Source organism: Diplotaxodon limnothrissa, linkage group LG15 (genome assembly GCF_057381915.1).
Source record: "Diplotaxodon limnothrissa isolate DT_005_m linkage group LG15, D_limnothrissa_male_GT1.1, whole genome shotgun sequence".
NCBI lineage: Eukaryota > Metazoa > Chordata > Actinopteri > Cichliformes > Cichlidae > Diplotaxodon > Diplotaxodon limnothrissa.
Genome location: NC_140610.1, coordinates 21289446 through 21316831, shown reverse-complemented (window position 1 = coordinate 21316831; position 27386 = coordinate 21289446). Strand labels below are relative to the sequence as shown.

At 40.6% G+C, this 27386-nt stretch overlaps 1 protein-coding gene across 12 annotated transcripts in view; it reads right to left on the bottom strand.

Annotated features, from left to right (window-relative positions):
• The window catches only part of afdna (afadin, adherens junction formation factor a), a 119475-nt gene that overhangs the window by 44884 nt on the left and 47205 nt on the right, over positions 1–27386 (bottom strand). For 8 of the 12 annotated variants that reach the window (XM_085371824.1, XM_085371825.1, XM_085371830.1 and 5 more), the window contains exons 7-21: positions 27150–27234; positions 26803–26943; positions 22010–22104; positions 21008–21255; positions 16406–16475; positions 15126–15196; positions 14948–15015; positions 12100–12305; positions 10071–10091; positions 5970–6115; positions 4788–4882; positions 3496–3761; positions 1947–2090; positions 1629–1827; positions 999–1105 (exon numbers count right to left, since the gene is read on the bottom strand). In XM_085371824.1, the coding sequence (XP_085227950.1) occupies positions 999–1105; positions 1629–1827; positions 1947–2090; positions 3496–3761; positions 4788–4882; positions 5970–6115; positions 10071–10091; positions 12100–12305; positions 14948–15015; positions 15126–15196; positions 16406–16475; positions 21008–21255; positions 22010–22104; positions 26803–26943; positions 27150–27234 (1962 nt within the window). The remainder of the gene's footprint in view (positions 1–998; positions 1106–1628; positions 1828–1946; positions 2091–3495; positions 3762–4787; positions 4883–5969; positions 6116–10070; positions 10092–12099; positions 12306–14947; positions 15016–15125; positions 15197–16405; positions 16476–21007; positions 21256–22009; positions 22105–26802; positions 26944–27149; positions 27235–27386) is intronic. The other 4 variants (XM_085371828.1, XM_085371836.1, XM_085371835.1 and 1 more) reach the window with 2 other exon arrangements.

The window sequence follows — 27386 nt, the reverse complement described above, 5'->3', positions numbered from 1 at the left end:
GCCGTGGTCAGCGGTGGTGTTTAAACGATGCTCAATTAATACTAATTGGTGTGCAGAGTCCTAAGAAAACCTCTCTGACACCACCAGTCTGAAATGCTGATTCAAAGCAGGATGGATCCATGCTTTTATGTTGCTTAGGCCAAATTCTGACCCCATCATCTTAATGTCAGAGTAGAAATTGAGACTTATCAGACCAGAAGCAAATTTTCAGTCTCTTAATGTCAAATTGTGCTGAACTATAGAATCGATTTCCTGCTCTTAGCTGACAGGAGGGGCACCCAGTGTGATCTTCTCCTTCAAGGTTTAATGTCTTGTGCATTCAAAGACGTTTTTATCCAGAGAAGTGTTGCTCACTGGATCTTTCTGCTTTTTTACATCATTCTCTGTAAACCCCAGAGATGGTCATGTGGGAAAATCCCAGCAGAGTCTGAAATACTCTGACCAGGCTGTCTGGCACCAACAACCAGGTCACAAAGTTGCTTAAATCACCTTTCTTCCCCACTCTGAGACTCAGTCTGAGCTTCAGCAAGTCATGGTGGCCATGTTGACATGCTTAAATGCACCGAGTTGCTGCCATGTGATCAGCCAATTAGATATTTGTATCAAAGAGCAGCTCATCGTTATTGACAATATGGAGGCGTGTCTGGGCAGCATACAGAGCAAAGTGGATGGGATCTCAGTGAAGATCATCCACTCAAAGCAAGAGCGCAGCATGAAAATGTAAATGCTGAAAAAAAGAACAGTTTCCCAAAGTCACTCTGCAGCCATCAAAGACCATGCAGCCACTTTGAGTTTTAGTCTTGTTTTCTGCTGTCTTAGCTGTCAGACTTACTTTAGACTTCAGTCTCCACAGTCTCTGTGACTCAGCATTACTAAACCTGCAAAGTCTCCTCTGTGGCACCGAATTTACCCAGGATGCCCCACTGCACTGACACACAACTCTATAAATAAACGCACGCACAGTGTGGCGAGAGAGTGACTGAACGTCGACGTCGTACCATTTCAGAGTTGTCAGCAGCGGAGAAGTGGCTGTCGCAGTCAGCTCCTTCGAAGTGGACGGTCCAGGTGCCGGGCGAACGTGGATGTGGCGTTAACCTACAAAAACCTACCAGAGGAAACAGACGCACACAGAAATAATGTCACTGATAGTAGAGTGATCATAACCTTTGTTTCAGAGCAGCTTTTCTGAAATCATGACAATAAGAAAACGTTAATTGTCGAGTGTAGCAATACAGCATATAAAGCAACCAAACTTATTTTAAAGCAGCAGCTACTGATGCTTTTTGTTTGGTCTGCTTTATTTTAAGATGCTTAAATCCCAACATAACATCTTTAAACTCGTTGTACGTCTCATAGCTTTAAAAACAGGAGGTATAAAACTCAGAATAGCAGAACTAACACACAGTTATGAAACATAATTCAATGAATGTTTGATTTCCTTTAGGTATACAGGGTTTTATTTAAAACAATGACAATAAAAACAAATTAAAAACCCTGGGAAAAATTATCTGCTCATATTCAACCAAAGTCATTTACATTCTCATAAAACATAAACCTATTTGAAGGCTTTCATTCATATATTTCCAATATGACTTCATTCCTTATTCACATATAGTTTGACTTTCTACCTCTTTGCAGGAGAGGCTCCAGGAAGTCCTGCAGGCCATTGGGGAGGCTGCGCACCACGTCGCAGGAGTAGCCGTCCTCAGGAAGGAGAAAGGGCAGCTGGAGGTCTGGATCCTCCTCGAGCTGAACCTCTCTGCCGTCACTCCTCGCCAGCTCATCTGCTGTGTTTTCCGCCACTGCCACCACGTGGTCTATCAGCTCCTAAACACACAGAAACCAGCAGAAGTTTCTAAAAATCAGTTTGACTTGAATAACTCCAGTTTCATCTAATTTAATCCAATAAAAACGCTGCACATGTTTAAAGACGCCGTTTATCTTACAGGTGGGATGTACGGCTCATCGGGGGCACAGTGGTAGTTGGTCATGAGGGCGTGAAGCTGCAGGGAGTTGAGCTTGAAGCAAGTGTTATTGATGGTCTGCACATCCTGCATGGAGTATTTATCCATGGTCAGCAGGGTGGTGGCCTGGAAGGGGACACAAACACACATGTTGTAAATCAAACACATCTTATTGTTTTGAATGTAAACAGAGTGGCCACACGTGGTCGCAACGTTATCTGCAAGCACACGAAATGAGAGACTTCCGCGGTTGTGTTGACTGGCTGACTGTAGGCGAGGCGAGTGTTGTGAGACAGTAATAAGAATCTGATGACAGCTGTTGAGTTGTTTGCTTGTTTTGCCAGAGTCAGTCGAAGCTGATAAAGCAGAGTCCCAGAGAAGCACCTGAGCGGGGGTTTGGAGTGTTTGCCTCTTTACGATTTTTCATTTCAGGTTTACTATAACAGAGGATTATATTCCTTCTGGGCAAGAAGAGATCCTCCAGAAACTGCAAAGCTTCAAAGCATTTTTTCCTGGTTGCATTCATGCTGCTAAAAGGGATTGTAGTGATGTAATAGCCAGTCAGCGGTTGGTAGTCCAACTCCATGTCTTGTTGTGGTCTCTTAATTTCTTGTTTCAGCCTCTTCATTTTCTCTCTGAATTGCTGCAGTGTAGTAAACATCTACTCCCAAACTTCAGACTGCCGCAGCCAATTTAGAGATCCTGAAAACCTTCTGCAGCCCACCCAAACCTTCAATCCCAACTGCACACCGCACAAAAGGAAATGATTCCTTCCATGTGGATTCACTGACTCATTTTAATCTTAATTTTGATCACATTAACAGCTTTAGCTGATGGCCATATTTGTGCTCTCTGATTAAATAGACCACAGTTCAGGGTCAAGAATAGGCCAGAAACTGAAGGAAAACCTGTTATTTTTAAAATCACATTGAGATGTTTTTCAGTTCAGTTTCTTCTTCTTTTTTTTAAATTACAAATGGCTTCCTTCTGACTTCTTGCTGCAGTAACATCACAACCCACTTTTTTTGGAATCCCTGATGTCATAGCAAAAAATGGCCCATTGTTAGTCAGTTGTGCTGGTTTCAATCATTATGCAAATGTACCATTTATTAGACTTGGGAAACCTGCGGTCACCTGAGACAGTAGTCGTCACTTGAATGAGTAACAAAACATTTCTGTGACTGAAAAAGCAAAGTTGAGATAAACAGAATCAACTTTCTGGGAGTTGTCACTTCAAGACCCTCTTACTCTTCCACAGGAGCTACTCTGTAATAGTACTTTTACAGGTCTGCGTAATTCCCTAAAAACAGAAAATGGGACACAACCAACAAGTAAATCAGTCGAACATATTCTTTTTTTATCTTTTCAAAACCCTTTATAGTAATAAGAAAAAATTAAAATGGAGATATTTTAAAAAGATGCAACAAACCAATTAGTGTGACTGACACAACTGAGGAAAATGCCTCTAAAACCTGTTTTAGCGACCATCTGCTCACACCCCTGCACAGACTCTTACTGTTTACCATCTTACCTGTACGATTCGGCTGAGGTGGCAGTCAGCAGCGAGCTCCAGACCCTGCTTCTCAGCCCAGGCCTCGATGTGGCTCAGCTGCTGCCGGAGGATGGCGCCCCAGTAGTGACAGCACAGCCCCGAGCCGGTATCTGTCACCAGCTTGTTGAACAGCCACATGTTGATGAAGTGGAAGAGCTGCGAGAAGAGCTGGATGGTGAGAGCGGCGTTGACCCGACACCGCCGCAGTAACGACATCGCCCCCGTCAGTGTGTGCAGGACGTCCTCTGAAAAGAGAAACCGGGACGTGAGAAAAAATCTTCCCCTCTAAGTCTTATATCCTGTTCAAGGTCATTCTGAGCCGTGTGAGGCTTGTTTTTTGAGATCACTCAGTAGAAATCCGGTTACATGCCCTTGTACTTTTGCTTCTGTGATAGGCGCACTTCTTCCAGTGTTAAAAAAAAAAAATACAATCTTCCAGCTGGATTATAATTATCTTAATAAACTGACAGGAAGCCAAGTGGAGGAGTTTGTGATTGAAGGTTGTGTTTTTTTGGAAGAAAACTTTCAGTACATATGTACAATATCCTCAGAAAAAAGACAAGCGCCTCCTGGTTTCACTCCTCACCTGATGCAACACTGTCTGACTTGAAAACTGTGGGCTTTTCAACCCGCAATGATCCTCTACATGAAATGTGAGTTAAGTATATGGACAGTTTCCAGGAGCTGTATGATCAGGTTATTAAAACCAGGCCTGTACGCAAACAAATACAGTGAACAACGATAGCTACAGAGTTCAATTTGGGCTTTCCTCCGAGTTTCTGGAGTCTGCTGAAAAATCTTGGGCTCCATGTTTGTGTAAATTCTTGACTTCAGAGAGTTTTGATAAAAAATAAAATTCTTCGAGTTTAAGGTGGCACTGCAGCTACTGACTCTGCAGAAAAGTAGATCCCAAATCAGAGAGACAGGTCCAAAGCATGTTTTTAAAAAAACAAAAAAACAAAACAAGACACCTGAGAGACCATTAGGAAATAAAAAAAATACTTTGTTCAGATTTTCTAATATATTCTTTCCAGTCTCACAAGGTCCAAAGGAACCTGAGAAAATTAATGCTAACAATTTCTAGATGTGTGCAACCTGTGAGTGTGGAATCATCTTAACATAAAACGGTGAAAACTCCGGCAAAACCTATAATGACATACGATTAACATGTCTTCATTTTAAAGGGCTAATCACCTAAATTAATTCAGAATTGTTGCTGTTAGTCATGAGCAGTCTTGGTTGCTTCCTGTGGTTGTGTGTTTGCACATTACCGATCTTTGGTCTCTGTGGATTATGCTCCTCAGGGTCATCGAGGAAGGCAGGCATGTAGTTGTTCAGATCGGCCTGGAGACAGTGGACCAGGTACCTGCAGCAACACGATACAGCTTGTTGCAACGTCATTCAACACTGTTCACATCAAAGGTCACCATCTGAACGTATTTTACACTTTCAGATGCTTTCAGAAACTTTAATGTGGGTTATCAGTGTGTTCATATATTTTCCATAATGCTTCTAAACCAAGTGAGAAGTTTAAATTACTGCTAACTGCCAGCGAATGTCATTTATACAGAAAGAATTGCAAGCCTATGTTTCTTATCACCCATTTTATACTAACAAGTTACTTTAATAAGGATTTCATTACATTATTGGATGGACACTTTGGACTGCATATAAAAGACAGCGCATGCTCACAGGGGGTTGTATGATCGTTGGGGTTTCTCTCTATGATCGTGGGTCTTGTCTTTATAATATAAAGCCCCTTGAGGTGACTGTTTTCTTTTGGTGCTATATTAATAAAACTGAACTAAAATTTGAGGTAGATTCTCGCTCTGCTTATTTCACATGTATAAATGTGTAAAATATATATATATATATATATATATATATATATATATATATATATATATATATAAAATATTCTGTAACTCTGTAACTTCTGTCGGTGCTGTGCTTTTTTGGAAATCGAATTTCCCAGAGGAACCCACCCGAGGGATTAATAAAGTTCTCTCTTATCTTATCTTATCTTAAATTTAAGTCCACCAACATCATCATCACCTCTCATTCATTTTGACTGGGGCAACATTATTAACTGGATGCACTCATTTGTTTTTAGGACAAAGTAATGCACTGCTCACTTGGATCAACCCCATTAACCTGCATTCCTTCTAATGGCCAGCAGTGGGCGACTCCTGCAGCTAGAAAAGATAACAGCTTCCTCCCCCTGTGACCCTAGGAAACACTTTTGTGGTGAGTTTACGGGTATTTATTTGATCTCTTATTGAATTAATAATCAACATTTTGTAAACTGCAGTTTCTGTTAAGAGTCACAAAGACGAAAACACTGATGCTTCGCAAAGGGAAGGCATTAACCTGTCTGCATCATCACAATGGCTATATCTTTGTTCACAGTTTATTATCTACACCCACACCCACATCCACAAACACAAACTGACTTGAAGGCCATCTGGACCAGATGGGCGAGGATGTCCTGGGCGTCCAGCGTAATGCGACTCAGGTCTCGGTCCTGTTTGATGAAATTGAGCAGCTCGGACGCATTGGCCATCCAGAAAGCCAGTGCTCCCGCGATGTTCTTCTGCTTCTGTAATGCACCAATCACAACCACACACAAAGAAGAAAAACATGGTAGAAGTTGTTAGAGTAGAAGTGTCCAGGGAAGACTCAAGGGTAAAAAAAACAAAAAAAGTTAAAAATTTAAAAAAAGAAGGGAGGAGGACAGAGGGGTTTCTGTTTGAGTGACAGCAAGAAGGAGCAGCTGTTACTTTAAGGGATAGACTCATGCCTCGCCCACCCCTCCCTCTAAGCCAACCGGGTGTCGAGAAGAAGAGTGGTCATCACTTTCAGATCGGTGAACACAAAGTGTCGTGAGCTCTGTGATAGTTTTGTTTTACACAAGAGTGACCTCTCCTTTTCTCTCCCATTCATCAGATCGACAGACACCGGCCGTCTTAGTTCACAGTTTAAATCATGACGAAGCTCGATGTCTGAGGAGCTGATTGGTTAAAATCCCCACCGCTCAGAGAGAGAGAGGATTGTGCAAAGCTTGGTCCCTTGCATTCATCTATCCCCACCTTTGAAAAACAAATGAAAACAGAACAAAGAAAAGAAAATAATAATAATAATAATAATATCAATAATAATAATAATAATAACAATAATAACCCTTCATTCAGAACAGCCAGACAATGAGAGATGGAGCCAAGTGCATCCACAATGAAACACAGATGGATGGCTGAACACGTTAAATGAACATCCAAACAGACAAATGAAGCAGACGAGGTGGAGCAGGTCAGAGGGACGCGACTTGTCTCTCATCCACACCGTCGAGTAGAAGAAGCAAGATGTGAGGTCACAACAAAAAAACAAAACAAAAAAATGGATGCCAGAGTTAAAGACTGAGCAATGATGGAGAGAAGTGGATGCTTTGGTTTTTGTTCTGTTTTTGTTTTGTTTTTTTTCTTTGGTGTGTTTGTTTTTTAGTACCAGGCAGGTCCAGGAAGCTGAATGGAATTAGTCAAGTTGATGTTGCTGTTGTTGCTTAGTTTTCCAGCTGTGGGGTAGGATGCATTATTACAGCGGTATTTTACATCATCTCTGTTAGAATGGAGAAAAAGAAGCAGCAGCAACAATGAAGGGCTGGTCAAAAAGAAACAAAGCATAGAGAGAGAAGAAGAAAGTAGGACAGGGAGAGAGAAGTGGGGGCAGAGATTAATAGAGGAAAGCCGAGGGGTTGATGAGGTTGGTGATGTGATTTTACGTCACCAGTGCTTAAATGTTATCTGATTCGCCTTAATTAAAATGTGTTGGCTTTTTTTTTTTTTTTTACCCAGTTGGTCTGGAGTCGAGGTTTCAGGTAAAGAAATAATTTAACATACGAGCTTCGATCAAAAAGATCTTCAAATCCATGCGCACTGTTATCCTGATCATCACTCTGTGGAAGTCTCGCTTCGACCACGAACACCAAACAAACAACTTTCAAGCTAAGGATCATCACCGAGCTGAGCATTTAACCATCGTGTCCATGCCCCTTCATGCAATAACGTTAATGTTCACATTTCCACTCACTGCACGCAGACTGAAATCAGCTGGCAGTAGCACAGCGCAAAAAAAAAAGACCCATCATGCACGTAGAGGAAGCTTTGCAATGCAATAACAACTTATTTGTTTCCTTAGTACATAGAATGAGATTACTGAACCACCTACAGTGATGCATAACAGAAAAATGTATGTTGACTGCAGCTCACTGTCTCCAACTTTGTGACATGAACAACAATCTGAAAAACAGAAGCTGTCCTAAAGCAGTCCAGAGGTGCACAACGAGACAAACTCTGACGCAAAACTAACAATGTTAGAGATATGGTGTAGGTAACCATAAACCGCAACCTGATGTGCACCTCACTAGAAATACAACTACGCATCACGTTGATGCAGCTCGCAACGACTGTGACTCTCCTCCATGGTTATTAAAGTTAACTAAAAATAGGTGTGACCAAAATGTAATTAACTAAAATAAAAATTATAAACAGACCTGGGGAAAAACAAACTAGGAAAAAATGATAGCAAGAAATTTGCTTAGTTTTTGTATTGTTTGTCTATAAGACTGAGTCAACCGCTTTCCAAAAGTTTGGCTTCTTTTTTTTCTTCTTTTTTTTTTTAAATACCTGAAATACCTGTACTTTACCGCTGATATAAATCTCATAATAATAACTAAAAAGCCAAAAACTAACTCTTAAATTAATAAAATTAAACTAAAACAAAATATTTTTAAATAAAATGAAACTGAAACAAGAAAACCTCACTACAGAAACTGCCTGAAAATTAACAGCAAAAAGTCTAAACTAAATAAAAATGACTACAATTAGGGCTGCCACAAACGATTATTTTGATAGTCGACTAGTCACCGATTATTTTTGCGATTAGTCGACTAATCAGATCATCATCCATTAGACGTAAAACTACAGCTTATTGCACCAGCAGCATCTGCTCTTATATAACTATCATTAGCTTACAGCTTTAAGTGTTTAAGGTCTGTGCTAACTAAAAATAAAGACAAGATGGTAGTTTATTAATTTTTAATGAAATTTGCAGATTGTTTCGGTGAAGTTTAATAAACTCCTTGCTATCTAAAATATAACAGGACACTGGAGTATATTCTGGAGCATCTCACACTTCTGATAATCAGTTGTCTGCTTGATGTTTATTCAGCTGTGTAAAAACTATAACTTTAATCTCAGACAAACTGATTTACTCAGGAACAAATAAAATACTAAAAAAAAAAGCCAAACAATAACATTTTAAGTTATCTAAGTGACTCATATATATTTAACCAGAGTAGCGAAAGACGGCGGTGGGTTTGAAAACGATTTGCGGGGAGTCCGCTGTTCTCACGGCTCTAGTGACCTTGCCCCCAGCTCGCTATCGAGCTAGTGGGTAACAGATGTCTCCGAAAACGTTGGAGCGCTTTTGAAAATATGTGGTGTCCTGATAAACTGAGCAGATATTTGAGGTTTACACAGCTACATTCTCGCCTGAAAATATGTTAAACGTTTATTTTGTGACCCAGAAAGAATAATAAGAGTAACATTAAAACTAACTAGCTGCCGCCATTGTTGGAAACTGCGCTGGGCCGCGCTATGAATTCTGGGACACAGCTGCTTCTTCTTCTTCTTCTTCGGGGTTTAACGGTAGCTGACATCCTTGTACATGCAATGCTGCCATCTTCTGTTTCAGTCCGTTATTACACTCTTAAATCCTGCCACTTATTCCTGCGTCTTTTGTGATCGTACAAAGTTTCAAACGACGCGTCGACTATTAAATCAGTCGTCGACGATTTTGATAGTCGACGTAATCGTGACTAGTCGACAAATCGTGGCAGCCCTAACTACAATAATGCATTTTTTGCTATTTCCATTTTCAAATCCAGTGAATAGGTTTGAAAAACATCAAAACACCCATAACTAGTGTTTTGGGAGTGACTGCACAAGAACGGAGACACACCATGCACACATATAAACGCCGACCACGAGTCGGTCACTTAAACAGGCTTTATGTCGATTCAACACAGAAGTATTTATTTATCTTTCTTTACTTAATAGTTACAATGTAATACTAACATTATAATAATAATAATAATAATAATAATAATAATAATAATAACAACAACAACAACAACCATTTTTTCTGTTGCTATTGGGAGTAATAAATCAACCTACACTGAGAACAATACTATAATCCAGTAGTATTTTGTCACCATGGCAAACGTGATCGACTGTTTTATTTCCTCTGCAATATGTTCCTTAAAAACAGCTCTGAAAACTGTGGATAATACAGTAAAAGTATTGAGTTGCAAAGCTCTTGGCATTGCTAATCTGTGCAGCTCACATTAACAGTAGCGAGTACAGAATATAAGGTGCACTGCGCAATTAATATTACCCACATCACCCACCCCAAGAAAATGAGACAAAGAGAGAGCATCAGAGCCAGGGAGAGAGAGGTAGACGAGTCTTTAGCAGCCGTATCATGATGTGCTATCCTACCTGATCCCCTTCAGCAATCTCCTGGATGGAAGGAAGAGGAAGAGGAGGAGGAGGAAGAGGACACGTTCACAGGACAGAGAGAAAACACGTCAACGGCTACAGTATGGACAGCTATGTGACACACAGATACACTTTGACACACACGATGATTATGGTTTACAATGTAAAGCCATCCTCAAAAAAGTGAAGTGATGGAGGTCAGCTGGAAAAGAAAAAATGTTAAAGAAAACACTGCAAAAGTGAACGAGGTATACAATGTTTTATATTTTACAACTAAAAGCTGCATAAAATGTTTGAAGCACACTATTGTAACCGCACTCTAACAAGGATTAAATATTAGAGAGTGCGAGCACTGTTATTGGCGAGGAACATCCCAAAGAGATGCTCCAAAAATATCCTGATCTGCTGGATTAGTGTCTCGTATGCAATGATTAATGTTCAGATGATAACTGAAAACACGCGCGTGCACGCACACACACACACACACACACACACACACACACACACACGCAGTTTATAAGCAAGCTTCCCACATCTCTCAGTCTGTAGCTAAAGATAGTTTTCCTGAAACTCTATAAAGCTGAACTCCTACTACACAGACTGAAATAGTCTTACAGTCTTGTGTGTGCATTTGTGAGTCTGTGCTTGTGTTTTAGAACTTTTCTGCATGCCAAAGACAATGAATAGCTTGCTGCAGGCTAAACAAATAAAAGCAGTAATGGCTTTACTGGAAGCTGGAGGCTTTAAAAGAAACATGTAGGTGTTTATGTGTTTACTTTTCCCCTCCTAAGATCCTCTGCTTCATATGTGGCATCGTGCTCCCACCTAACCCAGCAAGGATCACTTTTATCTTTTATTTTGTACAGTAACTTTAGTTAAGCAATGCAAAATCTTAACTTCATGCTATAAATATTTTATAGAGTATACACCAGGCCTCGAGGGCCGGTGTCCTGCAGCATTTAGATCTCACCCTGGGTCAGCACACCTGAATCAATCATTACCAGGCCTCTGGAGAACTTCAAGACATGTTGAGGAGGTAATTTAGCCATTTAGATCAGCTGTGTTGGATCAAGGACACATCTAAAACCTGCAGGACACCGGCCCTTGAGGCCTGAAGTTCCCCACACCTGTTTAGGACATGAAACTGATCGATGTGATGTGTCTAAATCAATTTACAGAACATTTGAACACGGATTTCTTTTCTGTGAAGGGATCGCAACTAGAAGATGAGCTTGCCATCAAAGTATAGGTAAAAAGATTTCATAATCTATAACTTGTGCCCAGCTATCTATCCCACATTGCGATATGACGCTTGTGAAACTTGGAGTATCAAAATTGGTTTAAAAACTGCTTAAATATGAGGTACTGAAGTTGCTGGGAAAACGAGAAAGAATTTCTGGCTGTTTTTAACGTGGCCCAGAGTTAACAAAAAGTTTCAACAGATGGTGAAAGTCTTAATCCTTTTTCATATTTCCATACAGACTGTTTCAATTAAAACCAGGCATTTTTAGCATGTTTATTAAAACTTCTTGCAGATGTTTGTCTTAACGCAATATTGAACACAGATACCTCTATGTAGTTTTATTTAGAGGAGGAGATCTCGAAAAAGTCTTTAAAAATTACTGTTTTGACACCGCCTCCCTCCCCTACAAAAAACGGCTATAAGACCGGCATCAAACTTGACATTTTAAGTAACAGTAGCTCCATGTTGAGTCACAACAGGCTTCACATCTCGAGCGTAACACTGAGTGATGGACAAACAGAATCGAAAGCACAACTGTGGAGAAAAGCTGCTAGACACAAACACAGACACAAACACACACACACACACACACACACACACACACACACACACACAGCTTACAACAACTACAAATGTAGTTTTGTAAGAACACCGCTGAGCGTCACCTAATATTCGACAAAAGCAGGAGGAGCATGAGAACGAGATAACGTGCAAATTAATCGATGATTTGATTCGACTGCTTTTAAAAATTACAGTGAAAAGACTTTTAAAAGACGCATTACTGACCTGGATGACTCCTTCCATCATGCTCACCATCTTGTTGACGATGGCGATGACCTTGTGCGTCCTCTCTGACGGCGACATGTCGGGCCGGTAGGTGGGCGACAAGACGTAGCGGCAGGCCATGTACAGGACGTACGTGGGCGAGAGTTTGAAGTGAACCGTGGAGCTGTTGGTGTAGTTGATGATGGCAGAGAGGAAGGTGTCTTCAGCTGGATGGACACAGAGAGAATACATTCGATAAAATCTTTGCGGCAGCCGCTGTTTGTCAGAGGACGTAACAGATTTCACGTGATTAATTAATAATTAATTAATAAACATGCAGCTTAAGTAATCCCCCACAAACTAAACTCATGGTTATGGTCACGTGTATGGGTGAGACAACGAAGTCTGACGCAGAAAGGGTGAGTTGGGTTATGAAAACATGAATTAAAGGCTTCTTAGACACCAAAACAATGGAGAACTGAACTGATGACTACAGAGCATTTTTACTTCCAGCCACTTTATCGTAGTCCTACAGTAGAAAACACCGGAAATGTGTTAAAGAGGCAAGCAGGAGTTTTATTTGTTTCCTGTGTTTTCATTCAGCATTTCATTCAGATACTCCTTGTGTTGTCAGTTCATTCAGCAACTGGTTCCTGGCTTTATTCATTCATCTGTTATTTATTCTGTTTCCATCCATCCAGTTGTTGTTTTTTTGTTTGTTTGTTTTAACCCACTCAGCCATTCATTGATGAATTCATTCATGGATTCTCATTTTATTCTTTTTTTATCTGGTTTCGTTTTGCTTTCATCAGTCGTTTTTCTTTTCCCCACTGTGTTGACTGATAAATAAAACTTAACTTTTCTGAATTGTCTATTTTTTAATATAACAATAACAATAATAACAATAACAATAATAATATTCATTTGTTTATTAGACTTCTAGTTTACTATTCAATTCATTCATGTTTTTATTCATCTATTTTGGCTTTCATTCATTTATTCCTGCCCCTTCTGACAACAATCTCCACCTGTTTAACTCTTTCACTATAGCTGATTTTTTTTTTTTTATTATTTCATGGAATAACAGCTCATCATTATGGCTGATAATAGTAATTAATGAATGCAAAGGTTTTATATATCATCTCTCATTAAAAACTGTATGTAAAGGCAGAAATGACTGCACACAATAAATCAAACTGCATGTTCGAAGTGTCGGCCCACACCGCCTCTGAGCTGTGGGAAGCAGTTTGTATCAGTCGCTTTGGCGGTGCAGATATTGGCTGCACATGCGTGTCATGTTGAAAACACCAATGAAACCAGCTGCCTCACTTTAGAGTCATTCGGTTTTAACTCGATGCCAAACTAGTGGCAGCTGCACTTTAGCAGCTACAACACTCCATATGAAAACCTGAAGATGAGACTACTGCACCTTTTCTGCCTCTTACAGCACATGGTTAGGCTCCCTGAGGACTGTGGGGTATGAGAGTCTCCACCACTTTATGACCAAAAACCATCTTTTGCCTGGAAAACAGATGATCTCACACACGGTGCCAAATATACTGTAGCACTGTCAGAGCGTGCACGCTGATGGACTCGGGCCCGGAGCAGAAGAAGAGTCAATAAACGGAAGACAAAGCAAACGGCTCGAAGCGTTCGTGGCTACAAAAAGCGTGGGAAACGAAACGTTGCACTGCCGTCTGGAACTCAATTATCATGAATTTAACATCCAACAGCAACAAAGAGTTCTGAAATCATCTAATAAAGGATTCACTAGAGACATTAGAAAATTAAATGCCGGGGATTAGGACAACTCAGTCCAGCTCTAAGGTTCCCTCCACACCGGCAGACAAAAAGGAGAACTTTCATTTTATTACTTTATTAAACAGGAATGCACAGCTCGAACACGGCTCAGAAAAACGCAGAGATGGAAATCATGAAGCTTAATATTAATCTCTGTAATGTACTCTGACATGTAAAGGCAGAAACACCCCGATGTAGCAGTTTTCATACATGCACCACAGCACCAAACTTCTCCACCGTTCAAGGTGCACGAGAGAACAATAAAAACCCTTTGAGGCCAGTCATGAAATGGTCTTCAACCTGCCAGCTTCACAGAAAAAGTTCCACAGGAATAAGTTCCTGGGTTTGAATCCAGTCTTTTCCGTTCTGTATGGAGCCTGCATGTTCTCCCTGTGTCTGCATGGGTTCTGTCTGGGAACTCCAGCTTCCACCAACAGTTCAAAAACATGCATGGGGTAAGGGTTAATTGGTGATTATAAATTGATTGTAGTTCCCAAGGGTCTCCTCCCAGATAAACATGCCCCCAAAACCTCCAGCGGCGTTGTTACAAGACGACGAAAAACATCCTGAGATATCTGCCTAGAGAGGGCACTTCACAGTCTCACATTTGGAGGTGTCGACCTCCAATGCTGAAGATCACACTCTGATAAATCAAATAAAACCACATTGGCTTCAAAAAGCAGCGATGGAGAGTCGCCTTCACCCCGGCTGCACCCGCAGATCTTGTTCAAGAATATCATAAGCAGGCTCAGAAACGAGGAGCAAAAACCACTGAACGTGCTTGACTTTGTGCCACAACGTCAAATAGGATTTTAATGATTATAATGGCTTTCAGCCTTTCATCGCTGCAGGTCGGCGAGGTGAGAGAAAACGTGAAAAGCCTCTGAACTGCCTGCATTAACCATGACACCGTTATTGAGCAGCACTACTTCCAGCGCAATCAGGTCAGGTTTGTCGGTCCAGGACGTTACGACGGGAACTGAAAGGGTTCAATAGTTTCCAGCTATTGACTGTGTCACTGACACAGTGAGGTGAATGAAGAGGCAGAAAGTGATGCGCGAACACTCACAGTTGTCTCTGAACTCGATGCTGGCTGGAAGAGTCAGCTCTGTTCTGTCTGCTGAAATATCCTGAGACCTGATGAGACAGATTCAAACCATGAGGAGAGGAGATCCATACAGAGGGGAGAAAAAGGATAAGCATGAGGATCAAGAGAATCCAGGGTATTGGAGGAAACCATGTCTGACCTGCTGTCCTGCTGCTCTCCTCTGATCATGGGTTTGACCATTCCTCTCTCCATGTCCAGCTTTCCTGAGCTCTGAAAACACACAGAGAAAAAAAGAAGCTTCAATTCAACTTAACATACGGAAATTTGTCCCTTATTATATTTTAAAGATACTGGCTACAGTCCTACGAGGCTTAAATGCAGCGTGGGGAAACAAATCAAAGTTATGGTGTCATGGAGTTTTGTCTGGGAAAGCCGACAATGGTGACTTGGGTCAGATTTATTGGCAGAACTACTACAGCAAAAGCAACATGACAACCCTTTTTCCACTTTTCATCAAGTTTTTGTTTCTTTGTATTGAGTTTGACATTTAAAAAACGTTTTGCTGCTTCTCCAGAGCTTTTGCAGTTAGTCAAACCAATAATCAAATGACAAAATTAATCTGTGGCTTTGATCAGATTTTTAAATAATCTGAATTAAACTTCTTTGGAGTTAAATGTTAGATGAAATGCACTCAAGAAGATCTGCAAATCAACACCGATAATCAACAAAAGACTTAATTATTTTTGGAAAACCCATGAGAGTCATTTTTCTCCTTTTTGTCATCAGCAGCTCTCTCACGGACGATTGTGGAATCATTGTGTTTTTATAATATTTATAATATGTGCATAGTCTTTACCTTTGAAAATAAAACACCTTAAGATGTGTCATGATTTGTCACTCTATAAATGACATTTAACTGCAAAGAAATTTGAAAGATACTGATAAATACCACTGGTGTGCATAATTATCATAATAAGATTGGCTCCATATTTTTAAATCTGTGAATTCTTCTACCACGACTAGTTACTGTAGTAGTTTTGTTCCCCCTCGCAAAAATAAGGCTTAAATAGTAGGTGGGTGGAGCTTCTGTGCTCGCTGTGACAGCTGTGCACCTGTGTTGACAATAGTTGAGATAAGGCATCATACAGAGCAGGGGGAAAAGAAACTGTCAAAATTGGCATGTTTAGAGCAGCCTGAACAGCGATGACTTGAACATAAACTAACGTCATTATTTGAAACCAACTTTAAAAGGAGAATCCACCACAGAAGCAGTGCAGTAAACAAAAATATGATGATGCCCGACTTTCAGCCAGTCTGCTTAATAAAAGTTCAGACAGATAAAACATAAAAATATTAACAGCATAGTGTTTAAGTGTTTGAGAGCAGAAAGCAGAGCAGAGAGAATTTTGAATGGAATAAAGTATATACACGAAAATGAGTGGGTGTTTCTTTTTCTGTCTGTGTGCATGTGTGTGTTACCTTGCTGGTAGGCAGGGCTCCTCCACTGTGGACGTCTCCGTGAAGGTCGAAGGTGGTTTCTGGTACGCTGCTTCAGCGGGGAGACACAGACATTCAGAGGTTCAGATGACGAACTGCGCTCTCCACAGCTGACTTTTCATTACTGACGTCGACAAGAGCGCAGACTTAAATCCAGACACACACACGCTCGCTTATCTAACTCACCGTCACAGAGGAGAGCGATGGGCGTGAGAGGCAGTAAAATACTCGCTGATATTTGCACACAGATAGCTCGCTTTATGCATGCACACTCTTACATAACAGTCTAATTAGTTATAGAGAAGCCACGCCACGAGTCCTAACTCACAGCAACGCCAGGATGTCGTGTCGTGTCGTGTGTGTGTGTGTGTGTGTGTGTGTGTGTGTGTGTGTGTGTGTGTGTGTGTGACAGCAGTCGGGTTTAAAAAGACAGGCTTCTGCTTTCACAGCCCGCGTGACAGCAAGGCATCAATGTTGAATAAAGAGCACAGCACAAACACAAAGCATCAGTGCTTCATGTCATTGACACGGAGATCTCCATCACGCACACAATAAACAAAAGCAGCCAAACAAGGTTAAACCATTACCAGCATCAACATAGACAGAGAAAGTAGACTGATTGTTTTTTTTCTTTCTTAAACTAAATTTCTAATCAAATGAAGTACATTACGAACAAACTCATAACGCCAGTAAAAACAGATAAAATATTAAAATCTTTCTGATGCTGCAGTTTTCAGCTTTTGAAAACAGATTCTAACATCTTTAACAAGATGGTCCCAAATCCCAGCGTGGGAATCAATGACAGGTGTCATGTGATCTCAGAAACCAGACAGTCATGTGAATCAGGCTCAAAGCCACAACCTCCGCAGCTGGAAAATAAATACTATGTAGATGTGCCAAAGACTGCAATTCCTCTAACAGCCACCTGGGACTGGCTTCAAATGCGAGTCGAACCCCACAGGCTCCCACGTCACTGCATTAAAAAGCATGTTTTAGCCTCCACAGATAGGCTTTCCCTTTCACAAACTCTGTTTTAAAGTGCAGACCATTTAATAAGCTTGTGCTTCAGTTCTGGTCTGTTAATTAGCACCAAGGAAGGCTTTCTGTGTGTTTTAGCTGTACTGTACAATAGCTGGAGAGAGCCACTGTGATGCCACCTGTTTGTTAGTTTTATGAAGCCTCAAAATGAGTGTTTTCACTATCAGTTTTTTGAAACCAGATGCGGTGAACGAGGTGTGGATCTGACTGTGAAACCACACACATATCCTGGATAACCCTGGAAAAGCCTCAGGATGACTATAACTTACAAAATGCACTCAGTGTTTGACAAAAATAAGGCCTCATGCATTAAAGTAATGAAAAAATGTTTACAGAGTTCTTGGAGATAGGAAGGTGAGAGTCAACTTAGACTTCTATACGACCAGAAACCCTCTGCAATCAGAGGAGTTGAGTCCTGTTGGCCATTAAAAAGAATGAAGGTGTAATTTTTCAATCTTTGTCCATCTTTATACCGGCTGTGGATGCAGCTTTCTAACCAATAAGGCTGCTATTATTTGATAACTCAGCTGGGCCCACCATCTCACCCTGCCATCCTTGCATGTCTTCCAAGACGCCATCATTTTAAATGGTCACTTTCAATTCAATTTTATTTATATAGTCGCCTCAAGGCACTTCATCTTGCAAGGTAAAGACCCTACAATAGTACAGAAAAACCCCAACAATCAAATGATCCCTTTTAAACAAGCAGTTGATGACAGTGGGAAGGAAAAAACAAAACGCTCTTTTAAGAGGAAGAAACCTTCAAGAGAACCAAGACTGCGTCATAGCAGTATGAGCACACAGCAATAGCATCTGCCTTTTCTGGCAGTCTCTACTCTGACAGAAAATTCAAAACAAACACACCACAGTGCTGCTTAACCTTGCGCCCGCTCACTAACAGTCTTCTTGCAACTCGCCTCATTTCTCTGTTTAGAAAGCGTACTATTGTAATCCTGCATCTGTGCCACACTTCTGTCAGCTGCTAACAAGTCAAACATGCAGACCAAAAAAGGCTGTTATCATGATATAAAACATGAAAAACAGTGTTTAAAATGTGAATCTGCCGTGTCATGCGTACTGAGATTACAGCACAAGGATCTGATAACGATTTATTTAAAATGATCTCAAATTAAACATGATACAGATTAAAGTTCCTTTTAAGGCTTCTGGCTGGTTTCATTCATGTTTTTCTCTCACTCACTGACAGTGAATACAGATGAAGTTAAGAGGGAGCAGATTATCAAAGGATCAAACACTCATTCCCTTACAAGATCATCTGAACCACGCCAAAAAAGAATCCTCGCCAAACTACTGCAGTAATTGGCCTAAACATTATGATGAGTCCTCAGCTTGACTGTGGCTAGGTATCCTGGTATGTTTGTGCAGCAGGACACTGGAAAGCAGCCCAGAAAACCACAGAGATCCACATCCACAACTTCTCCTTTTCTGAGCTGCACAAAATGATCCCTGGTCTTAATATAACTCCTCAGTGTTCTCATTTCTCGTAACATCATTTCACAATGCCTCCAACTGAGCTGACAACTGAAAAAGTTCCCAAAGGAGCTGATCAATAACAAAAAATCTAATAAAATGACCAAAGTATTATTTGAACCATTGAGAAATCTGATTATACAGGTGTACTTCTTGCTTATATAGAAAAATAAAAATGGGTTTTCTTTTGGGGCAATGAGGAAAATTTTCCCTTTCGCCATTCGTGATACCAAAAAAGCTTAATCTCAATTTAAGGTCAATATTCACACATTTTCTGTAACTCCTGGGGGAAATATGGACCTCTTTAACTTACAAAAAATCCACTATATCCATGACCCGGAAGCTAATTTCATCTTCCTCATGTTTGTATCTGGACAGGCAGAACCGGCTAAATGCAGCTGCCTATCGTTAAAACCATCAATAGTAAGAATGAACTATGCGATTTATGCTATATCCTATAGCTAGAAATTACAAATGTTAATGCACGATGTTTAACTCTTTAAAAATAAAAAAATAAAAAAAACACACACATTAAAAATGTATTTAAAGCCTGTTAAAAAAAAAAAAAAAAAAGATTTTTGGCTTCTATTGATAAATTCTCCCTTTATAACACCTCTACACTGGGTAAAACTCATCCAATGAGACTCTACCAAGTCTTAAACTTAAGGGCAGAATTTGAATCGGCAGACATAGACAGCTGTAGTTGACCTGCGCTGATCTGAACCATGCCTGTGCTCCTGGAGCCCTTTAGAGCATTTTTAATGGAAATGTCTGACAAATATAATGTATTGCTGTTTGGGACAGGCTGAGCAAGAGATTTATGACTCTTGAGCAGCAAAAGTACCAACATTAAGACTGTATATAAAAGACCAAGTGGCTACTTTGATCTTATATATACAGTCTGTGGACTTCATTCATCCCGAGTCTTCTTTTTTTTAAGCTGAAGTATTTTATTGTCACATTTTGCTGCTGACATGTGGAGCACTGTGAGCTGTATTTTCGTATTAAACATGAATTTTGAGGTCTTCTTCTATAGCTGAGGTTACTAATCAAAATCACCTGATGGGAGTTTCTAACTGGAATGCAAACCTGTGTCAAAGCCTCTGAGGAACATGTTGTGAAAGCAGTCACAGCCCACAGCTAAATACAGGATTAGCTCTCTTTTAAAACGCTGCACTGATGTATAATTTTGTGTTTGCTCAGCAAGCGCTCAAACCTAACAAACCAGCTCTTAAACACATAAAAAAAAAAAACACTCCCAGGCTGGTGGATTAAATTCAGCCAAGCAAAAATGTTATGCTCATTTTACTCCAAAATAATTTTAAGGTTTATTTCATCTGAAGGCAAAGCTTACAGAGGCAAACTTTACACTCTAGATTGTTAAAAAACTAATTTAAATGTGTTCATGACCTTGTGAGCTTTAGAAAATACTGAGCACATGCTTATGAAAGAGTGCTACAAAAGATAAAGGACAATTTCTTGAATCATTTGTAGAAACTAATTCATGCAGAAACACACCCACAGTTGTGAGTTAGTGTTTTGGGTACTTACAGACTTCCTTCTTTCTCTCTTCCTTTCAGTGTTAGTCGTCCATTAAAGACTTTTAAGTTGTTTCTCCTTTCCTTCACTGATCCCTAACTTTCTCACACTCTCCTTTCTCTTCTTATCTTGTATGCCCTCCGTCTTTCTCCCGTTAGTGTGTGAAACTCCAGCGAGGAGGAGGCCACACCCAACATCATGTTGATCAGATTAGAGGGCAGCCTGCCTGCCGTAACCCCAGACCTCCGCTCTTCCTCTCATTTCCCTGCTCTCCCCATCCCAGACTCCCTCCTCCCACTTTTCCTTCCCTTCATCTCTGCTTCCGCCTGCCAACTCCAAACCTCACCCTCCCTTCATTTACAATAACACCCTATTCTTTCTTAACTGTTGGTAGGCTTCGGGAAACTGTGTGTACAGACGTTGAAGAAGGAGGGATAGTAAGAAGAATGGATGTCCGTAAGTTTGAGGTGAAAACTTTGCATTCAGACACCCACAAACCCTTTTCCCATTCCTCACCCAGACTTGTGTCTGCCTCTCGGCATGGCCGGTTCTCTCTTCCCTCCCTGGTCGAACATCGGGTCCACGAATTTGAAGACGTGGGCAGAACCGAACTGGATGGTGGAGCCAGAACGCAACACAGTCGTCTCGATAATGCGCTGCCCGTCTACAAATGTGTCTGCGTCAGGGCCGTGCGGCGTCACAGTCACCATGCCTTCGCTGTGCATGAGGTTGCAGTGGTGGGGCAGAATCCCCGGACCAAGCAGCTGAAGACAAACACAGCAAGTATATCAGCTATATAAGCAGCATCAGGCTAAAACTCCACTTTTAAGCTGTAAGTCGGGCTGGCTTCTGGCAAAATAAATAAATAAATAACTCTTCTGCAGTCAGTTTCACTTGACTTCAAGCTCCCATTAGAGCTGTGCACCGTTTCCCCTCTCTATCAGCTTAAACACCCTTGCTGTTTAGTTTAACTCGAGCCAGGACGGCCAAGTAAAAGTATCATAAATTAACCTTGGAATGATCATCAGCTGCCTGATGCTGACCTTGTCTCTGGATTTTCACCTGATCGACTTTCAAACAACAGTTAGCTGCAGCTGCTCAAGTGTAATGGCCCTTATGGTCAAAAACCCCCACTGGTCAGCATCTCACTCCACCAGCTACACCTCTTTGCTTTTCATTTGAATCATATCTAAAGACAGCTTTTTAAACTGCAGTAACGTCATGATGTTTGCACAGTTAATTCAACACCGTGTGTGTGTGTGTGTAAGGGAACACTGAGTGTGAGGGAACTCCACAGGGTTTGCATCAGTGCTCGGATGCACTGGCATCAAAACTTGGCAGCATGTGAGCTCTTCCCAAATACTGAAAGCTTTAGAAAGACAGAAATCTTAATTTAAAATTGCAATGTAGTACTTTTTTTTAAAAAGAGAAAAATTCTAGCATTAATATGTGCAGTTTATATAGTGCAGTATCCTACAGTCTGTATTAGAATTTTTTGTATTTTAATGGGGTGTTTACCTGGATGGCGCCGTCATCTGTGCAGTCTGAGCCGACCTCAGTGATGCTGTGCTGAAGCCGATACAGCTTGGGTTTGTCCCGAGAGTCTGAGCCGTCTGAACACACACACACACACACACACACACACACACACACACACACACACGTTCAGATTTAGAAACCAGGTAAGGCTGCACTCACATCACATTTTAAAGAAACGGCATACAGGTTCACTACACAAACTCACACATACACATACACTGATTGACTGAAATCCCAGTCAATCAATTCAGCATTACTACAGTACAGAGTCAATACATAGTGACATATGGAGAGCTGTGCATTATGCACTGCTAATGTGGCACAGAGTGTGGGGGTTTTGGTGGGGCTGCAGTGCAGTTATTGATATTAGTAAGTAGGGGTTTAGTAAAAGCAAAGCAGGGCATTAGTTCAGTGAAGGGAAAGGGATAAAATGTTGGCTGCTGTGGGGGGTTGGGGGGGGGGGGGGGGGGGGTGAAAGGGTATCAGAAAAAAACCCACATATAACCATCTTCTAAAAAATAATACTGTAGTCAAAAGGTAGCTAATATAACAGATCTCCGTAGATTAGAAGGTTCTGCTATACCGACTCGGTTTTGTTTTTTCCATCAATTCTGTGCCAGTTAAAGGTTTAAGGACGGTAATCACGAGGAGCCGAGGGCGTACTTTCACTTTCTTTAGACCCTCAGTCATTTTTTTCCCCTTTCTCTCTCTATTTTATTCATTTATAACTTTTCATATTGCAACAGTTATTCATTGTTTTGTGACTGATGCCATTATCATCATTATTTTGAATTTGAAATTAATTAATTAGAGATTAGATGCTAACACATTATGTTCATCTACGTGATTGTTGAATTAAGTTGAATAGGAGCCACCCTTGCATATTAGTTTGTTTTTTTAGAATATTTGGATCTAATTTATTTGGCATTCTAATGGCTCAGTGACACGAGTAGATATATGACGGCTAACTGTCTGCAACTAAAAGGATGAAAAACCAAACAAAAACACGGTGGCTGATAAACGCGTTTAATTTCCTTCCCTTTTGGCAGCTTAATGAACGCGCTGCAGAAACCAGATGCCTGATTGCGACCGCACAGAACCCCTTGCAAAGGCAACCTGATTATTAGCAGGTTTGCATCTAATTTATTAACACAGAGACTGCCAACATGTTGCAATCAGTCAGAGTTGGTCCACAACAATGAACACAACGTCTCTGCATCATGGCTCTTTAACATCGACCCAATATTATAATCCTACATAATATCAAGGTTCCTCCATCCTTTAACAGTGAAATTCAACATCCTGCTGCAACTATGGCACTATTTGTGAATAATTCCTAAATTCATGTTTCACATCTATGAGGTTTTGGTTGAAAGTAACAGTATATAGCTGCCTAATGACCATTGAATTTGCAGTAACAGTGACAGCAGACCGACTCCATCTTTTTGCCATTTTATCAAAGCTACTTTGAAGACACAGCTGATGGTCATCTTTGAGTGCTGCAAGATCATGAGGTCACACGGTTGCAACTGCAGTCTACAGACACCATTTTTCACAGTGTGGCATTATGCTCGATTTAGACTTCTGGTGTGAAATATAGATGCCAGTGATGGTTGCAGCCTCTAGCATTCCGTTTTACCTGTGCAGGCTGCACTGGCAGTGACATGTGGTTACATTTCTATGCAGGTGGACTTCAGGTAACATCGAACATTATGGTGCAGGATTTCAGAAAGATTTTCAGTTACGACTATTTTACAGGTAGATTTAACACAGAAGTATAATTCCCATGTTTTGACTTCTTCAGTCTTTCAGTCAGTTATGAGGTAACTCACTAGAAACGTCACTTCGATTATTATCAGTTCATTTGTGAGCTTTTAGCAACTGGTGAAATAAATTGATTTAGTAGTTTCGTGTACCCTTCAAATAAAATGAATGTCAATCTGCAAAAATGCTTCCAAAAAGGTCTCAGTTTTCCCTGCGATTGGCTGGATATAATGTTAAATCCTATTTCTTATCAAAACTTTATATCCTAAAATGTATTTAAGCTGTTATTGACTGTTTTTAATGCCGATACAGAAAGTATTAAATAACTCTCATGTAAAATGTAAATAAATTGTTTAAATCACTTTTTCCTAACCTCTCTGTTCAGTACTAGTGCCTAAATCACATCTAAAACATGTATCAGGGCTGTTTGACCACTATTGGCCAAATGAGTTGACCCCACCAACAGACACACAGGTGCGGCAGAGTTTTACCTTCGTGGTGCCGATAGGCGTAGTAGGCATAGTGATTCCCTCGCCCTAGGCAGGCAGGCAGGCACGGAGGTAGGAGGAGACATGCACAGGCCCCACACACGCACACACACACACACACACACACACGCATACGCACCATGCCATAAAGAAGGTGGGAAAGAAAACAGACAAATAGCAGAGGGTGAAAATGCAGCAAGGAAGGGAAAAAAAATACCTTGTTAACCCGTTAATTGCATGGAAAGCAGGCAAACACACACACACGATATTTTAAAAGGGCTCTCACTGTCTACATTTGTCTTAGTGTCCAAATTTTAAATGAATTAAACAAAGCAGTGTGTAGATGACAACGCACACTGCAAGTAAATTGTAAATTCTAGTTTACAGAGTATGTATCTTAAAACAGGTCATAACAAAAAAGATCTTCCCAACAGTTTAACCACTGATCCAAACAAGTATGCATTTTGGTGACATTATGTTGCCTGCCCTGACTTTGAGGTGAAAGCATCTTTATCTGTTTAAACGTGTTATTTTTGGTGACTTTGTGGTTTATTTCTCACCTCACGTGTTTTTAGGATCAAACTTGAGCTTAATGGTCTGCTTTTTTAAAGTGTCAAATTTTGGTTTTAGTTTAAAATCCAAGAGCAGACAGAGTGGTGTTCATTCAATCAGGTGGTGCCGTAAAGGCTGTAAAATGGGGAGAGCACCCAAATAGTCGTCTATTGTGATGCTTTATAGGGGCTCGCCTACGCCCCACAGTCAGCTTTGCCCTCTGCTCGTCATATCTGGCTTCATAAAGCTTAGATGGTAACACAATTGTCAGCTTGAGGCTGAGACATCCCTTATGTCCATATTTTAAATACAATCTATGAAGAAAACGCACTGAGAGGTATGCTTGTGGTTATAGGACTTCCCTCAGTAGCCCGGACATCACTTAAATACTGGAAAGTCATTTAAAAGTAAAAAATTACAACAAATTTCTTTTTATCTTAAGCCTTCTACAGGGTAACCTCAGTGTTTTCTTTAATAGAAGTGGATTAAAGTCCAGTTAATTAACACACACACTCTCTCTCTCTCCTCACACAGACACACACACTTTGCCAAGCAGCTGTTATTTAGACAAGCCACCAAATCAATTTCCCATCCTGGCAATCTTCCACAGTCAGTGACCCGTCAACCTTACAGTAGATGAAGTAGACGTGTTAGTACATTCCTGGATAGGGCCCACTGGTGAGCCAATATCATTCCAGCACCACAGTTCAAACCAGTTCAAGTGCCAATAAGAATTGGGTTCACCAACGGGTCTGATAGGTTAATGGCATGATAGGAAGAATGACAAAAAGGCCAATAAAGAAAGAGAGGGATCAGTAGCAGGAAACAAGCTGTTAGGGTTGTGTCATATTTAACAGGACATGGGTATGTTTCTCCAAAATGCCCTTCGAAAGGCTCTCAAAACAAATAATCTGGGGTTTTATGTACTGCATTCCAGCTGTTATTACACCACTGTAACTTACCTCTTACAGTACGAGTGGTCTCTGTCCTGTATACTCCTACATCAGTAAGAAACTTCCTATAATTCACCAAATGAAGCTTTTTCATAGTAAGTTTAACCTTTTTGCTCTTTAAATCATCTTCATCATAAATAAATATGATAAAGACTTTGATGTGGCTGTTAAGATTAGGACAGGTTTTCCCCCTTTGAATAATAATAATAATAATAATAATAATAATAATAATAATAATAATGATGATGATGAAGAGATTCATTATACATGAGTGGTCTAAAAGAGTGATCTCAGCTGCTGTGACTGAGGACAGACACATTTTTGTTCTAACAACACCTACATATAACTCTTACCGATCTCTGTCTGATAACTTTACACTTTAACCTCAAGAACTGCCAGATGTTTCCCCAATAAAGAATTATCTTATGTTAGAAACCCTTCAGGCAGGTATAACCTCAGTGCAACAAGCATAAAGGAGAAGATCTAAAGTCCAAGTCTTTTTTATTCTGTGACTTCTCACAGTGCACTCTTGTGTTTTGGAAACTTTAATTCATATTAAAAGCTACAGCTCTTTCTGATGGGGGGATAAAAGAAAGTCAAGCAGCTGTAGCACGCGCCAACATCTCCAGCTATTTTTAAGAGCTCTCTGCAGCTTTCAGTGATCGTTAACCGCCCGCAGTGGTTTTTACACACTGACAAAATGCTGCAGTGGCAGGAACAGAAACCACAACACAGCTGAAAGTGGTGAGAAGATGTGGGAGCAATAATGTAGCCGCATTATAATGTGCTTCATTCACCTCGGCAGGGAACACGAAGACAGACTCACCTTTGACCAAACCTGAGTGTTTTTTAATGCAGCTACACTGCAACCTGTTGGTCACTGTTTGCCATTACAACAACAAATAAAAAAATAAAAATAAAAAAAAAAGCTGCTTCCGCTGGTGCTGTCACTTGTAATGCCTACGACACTGACAGCAAAGATGAAGGGTCGCATATGATAGTGTTGTGGTCCTACCTGGGCTCAACTCCACTAGATAAGGCAGTTTCTCAGGAGGCAGCGAGCTGTCCTTCCCTCTGAGGCCCTTGTCATCCACTTTCCTTCCCTTCCTCCCCTGGTAGTCCGGAGGTCTCTTCTTCAACTGGAACACTAATGCCCCTGAAAATGAGGAAGACTAAATTTTACTACCTGTACGCAGTAGAGATTCCACAGGTTAATATACAGTAAGAAGATCAATGGTCAAAGAAAAATTACATTTAAAATAAACATTTAAAAAAAAAAAAATCTGTAATTTCAGTAAACCAGCAGCAGGGGGCAATAGTGACCAAGAAGCGAGGGGACAAGTGCCTGAGTGTGTCTTTTACCTCTATCAGCAGGCCAGTCCCTGAAGATCTGCAGTGGACACTCATTATCGTCCAGAATCACCTCCTTGCCCGACTTATCATCTTGCTGCAAATAAAAGGAGACAAACACCAAATCAATTCAAAGTTTATTCACATTTCATGCAGCTGTGCTTATTATTGGACTTATTAAACAACATGTTATAACATCTCCAGATGTTGCAGTTTAGAAATTGGTTGTTTTCCCATGTCCACATGGTC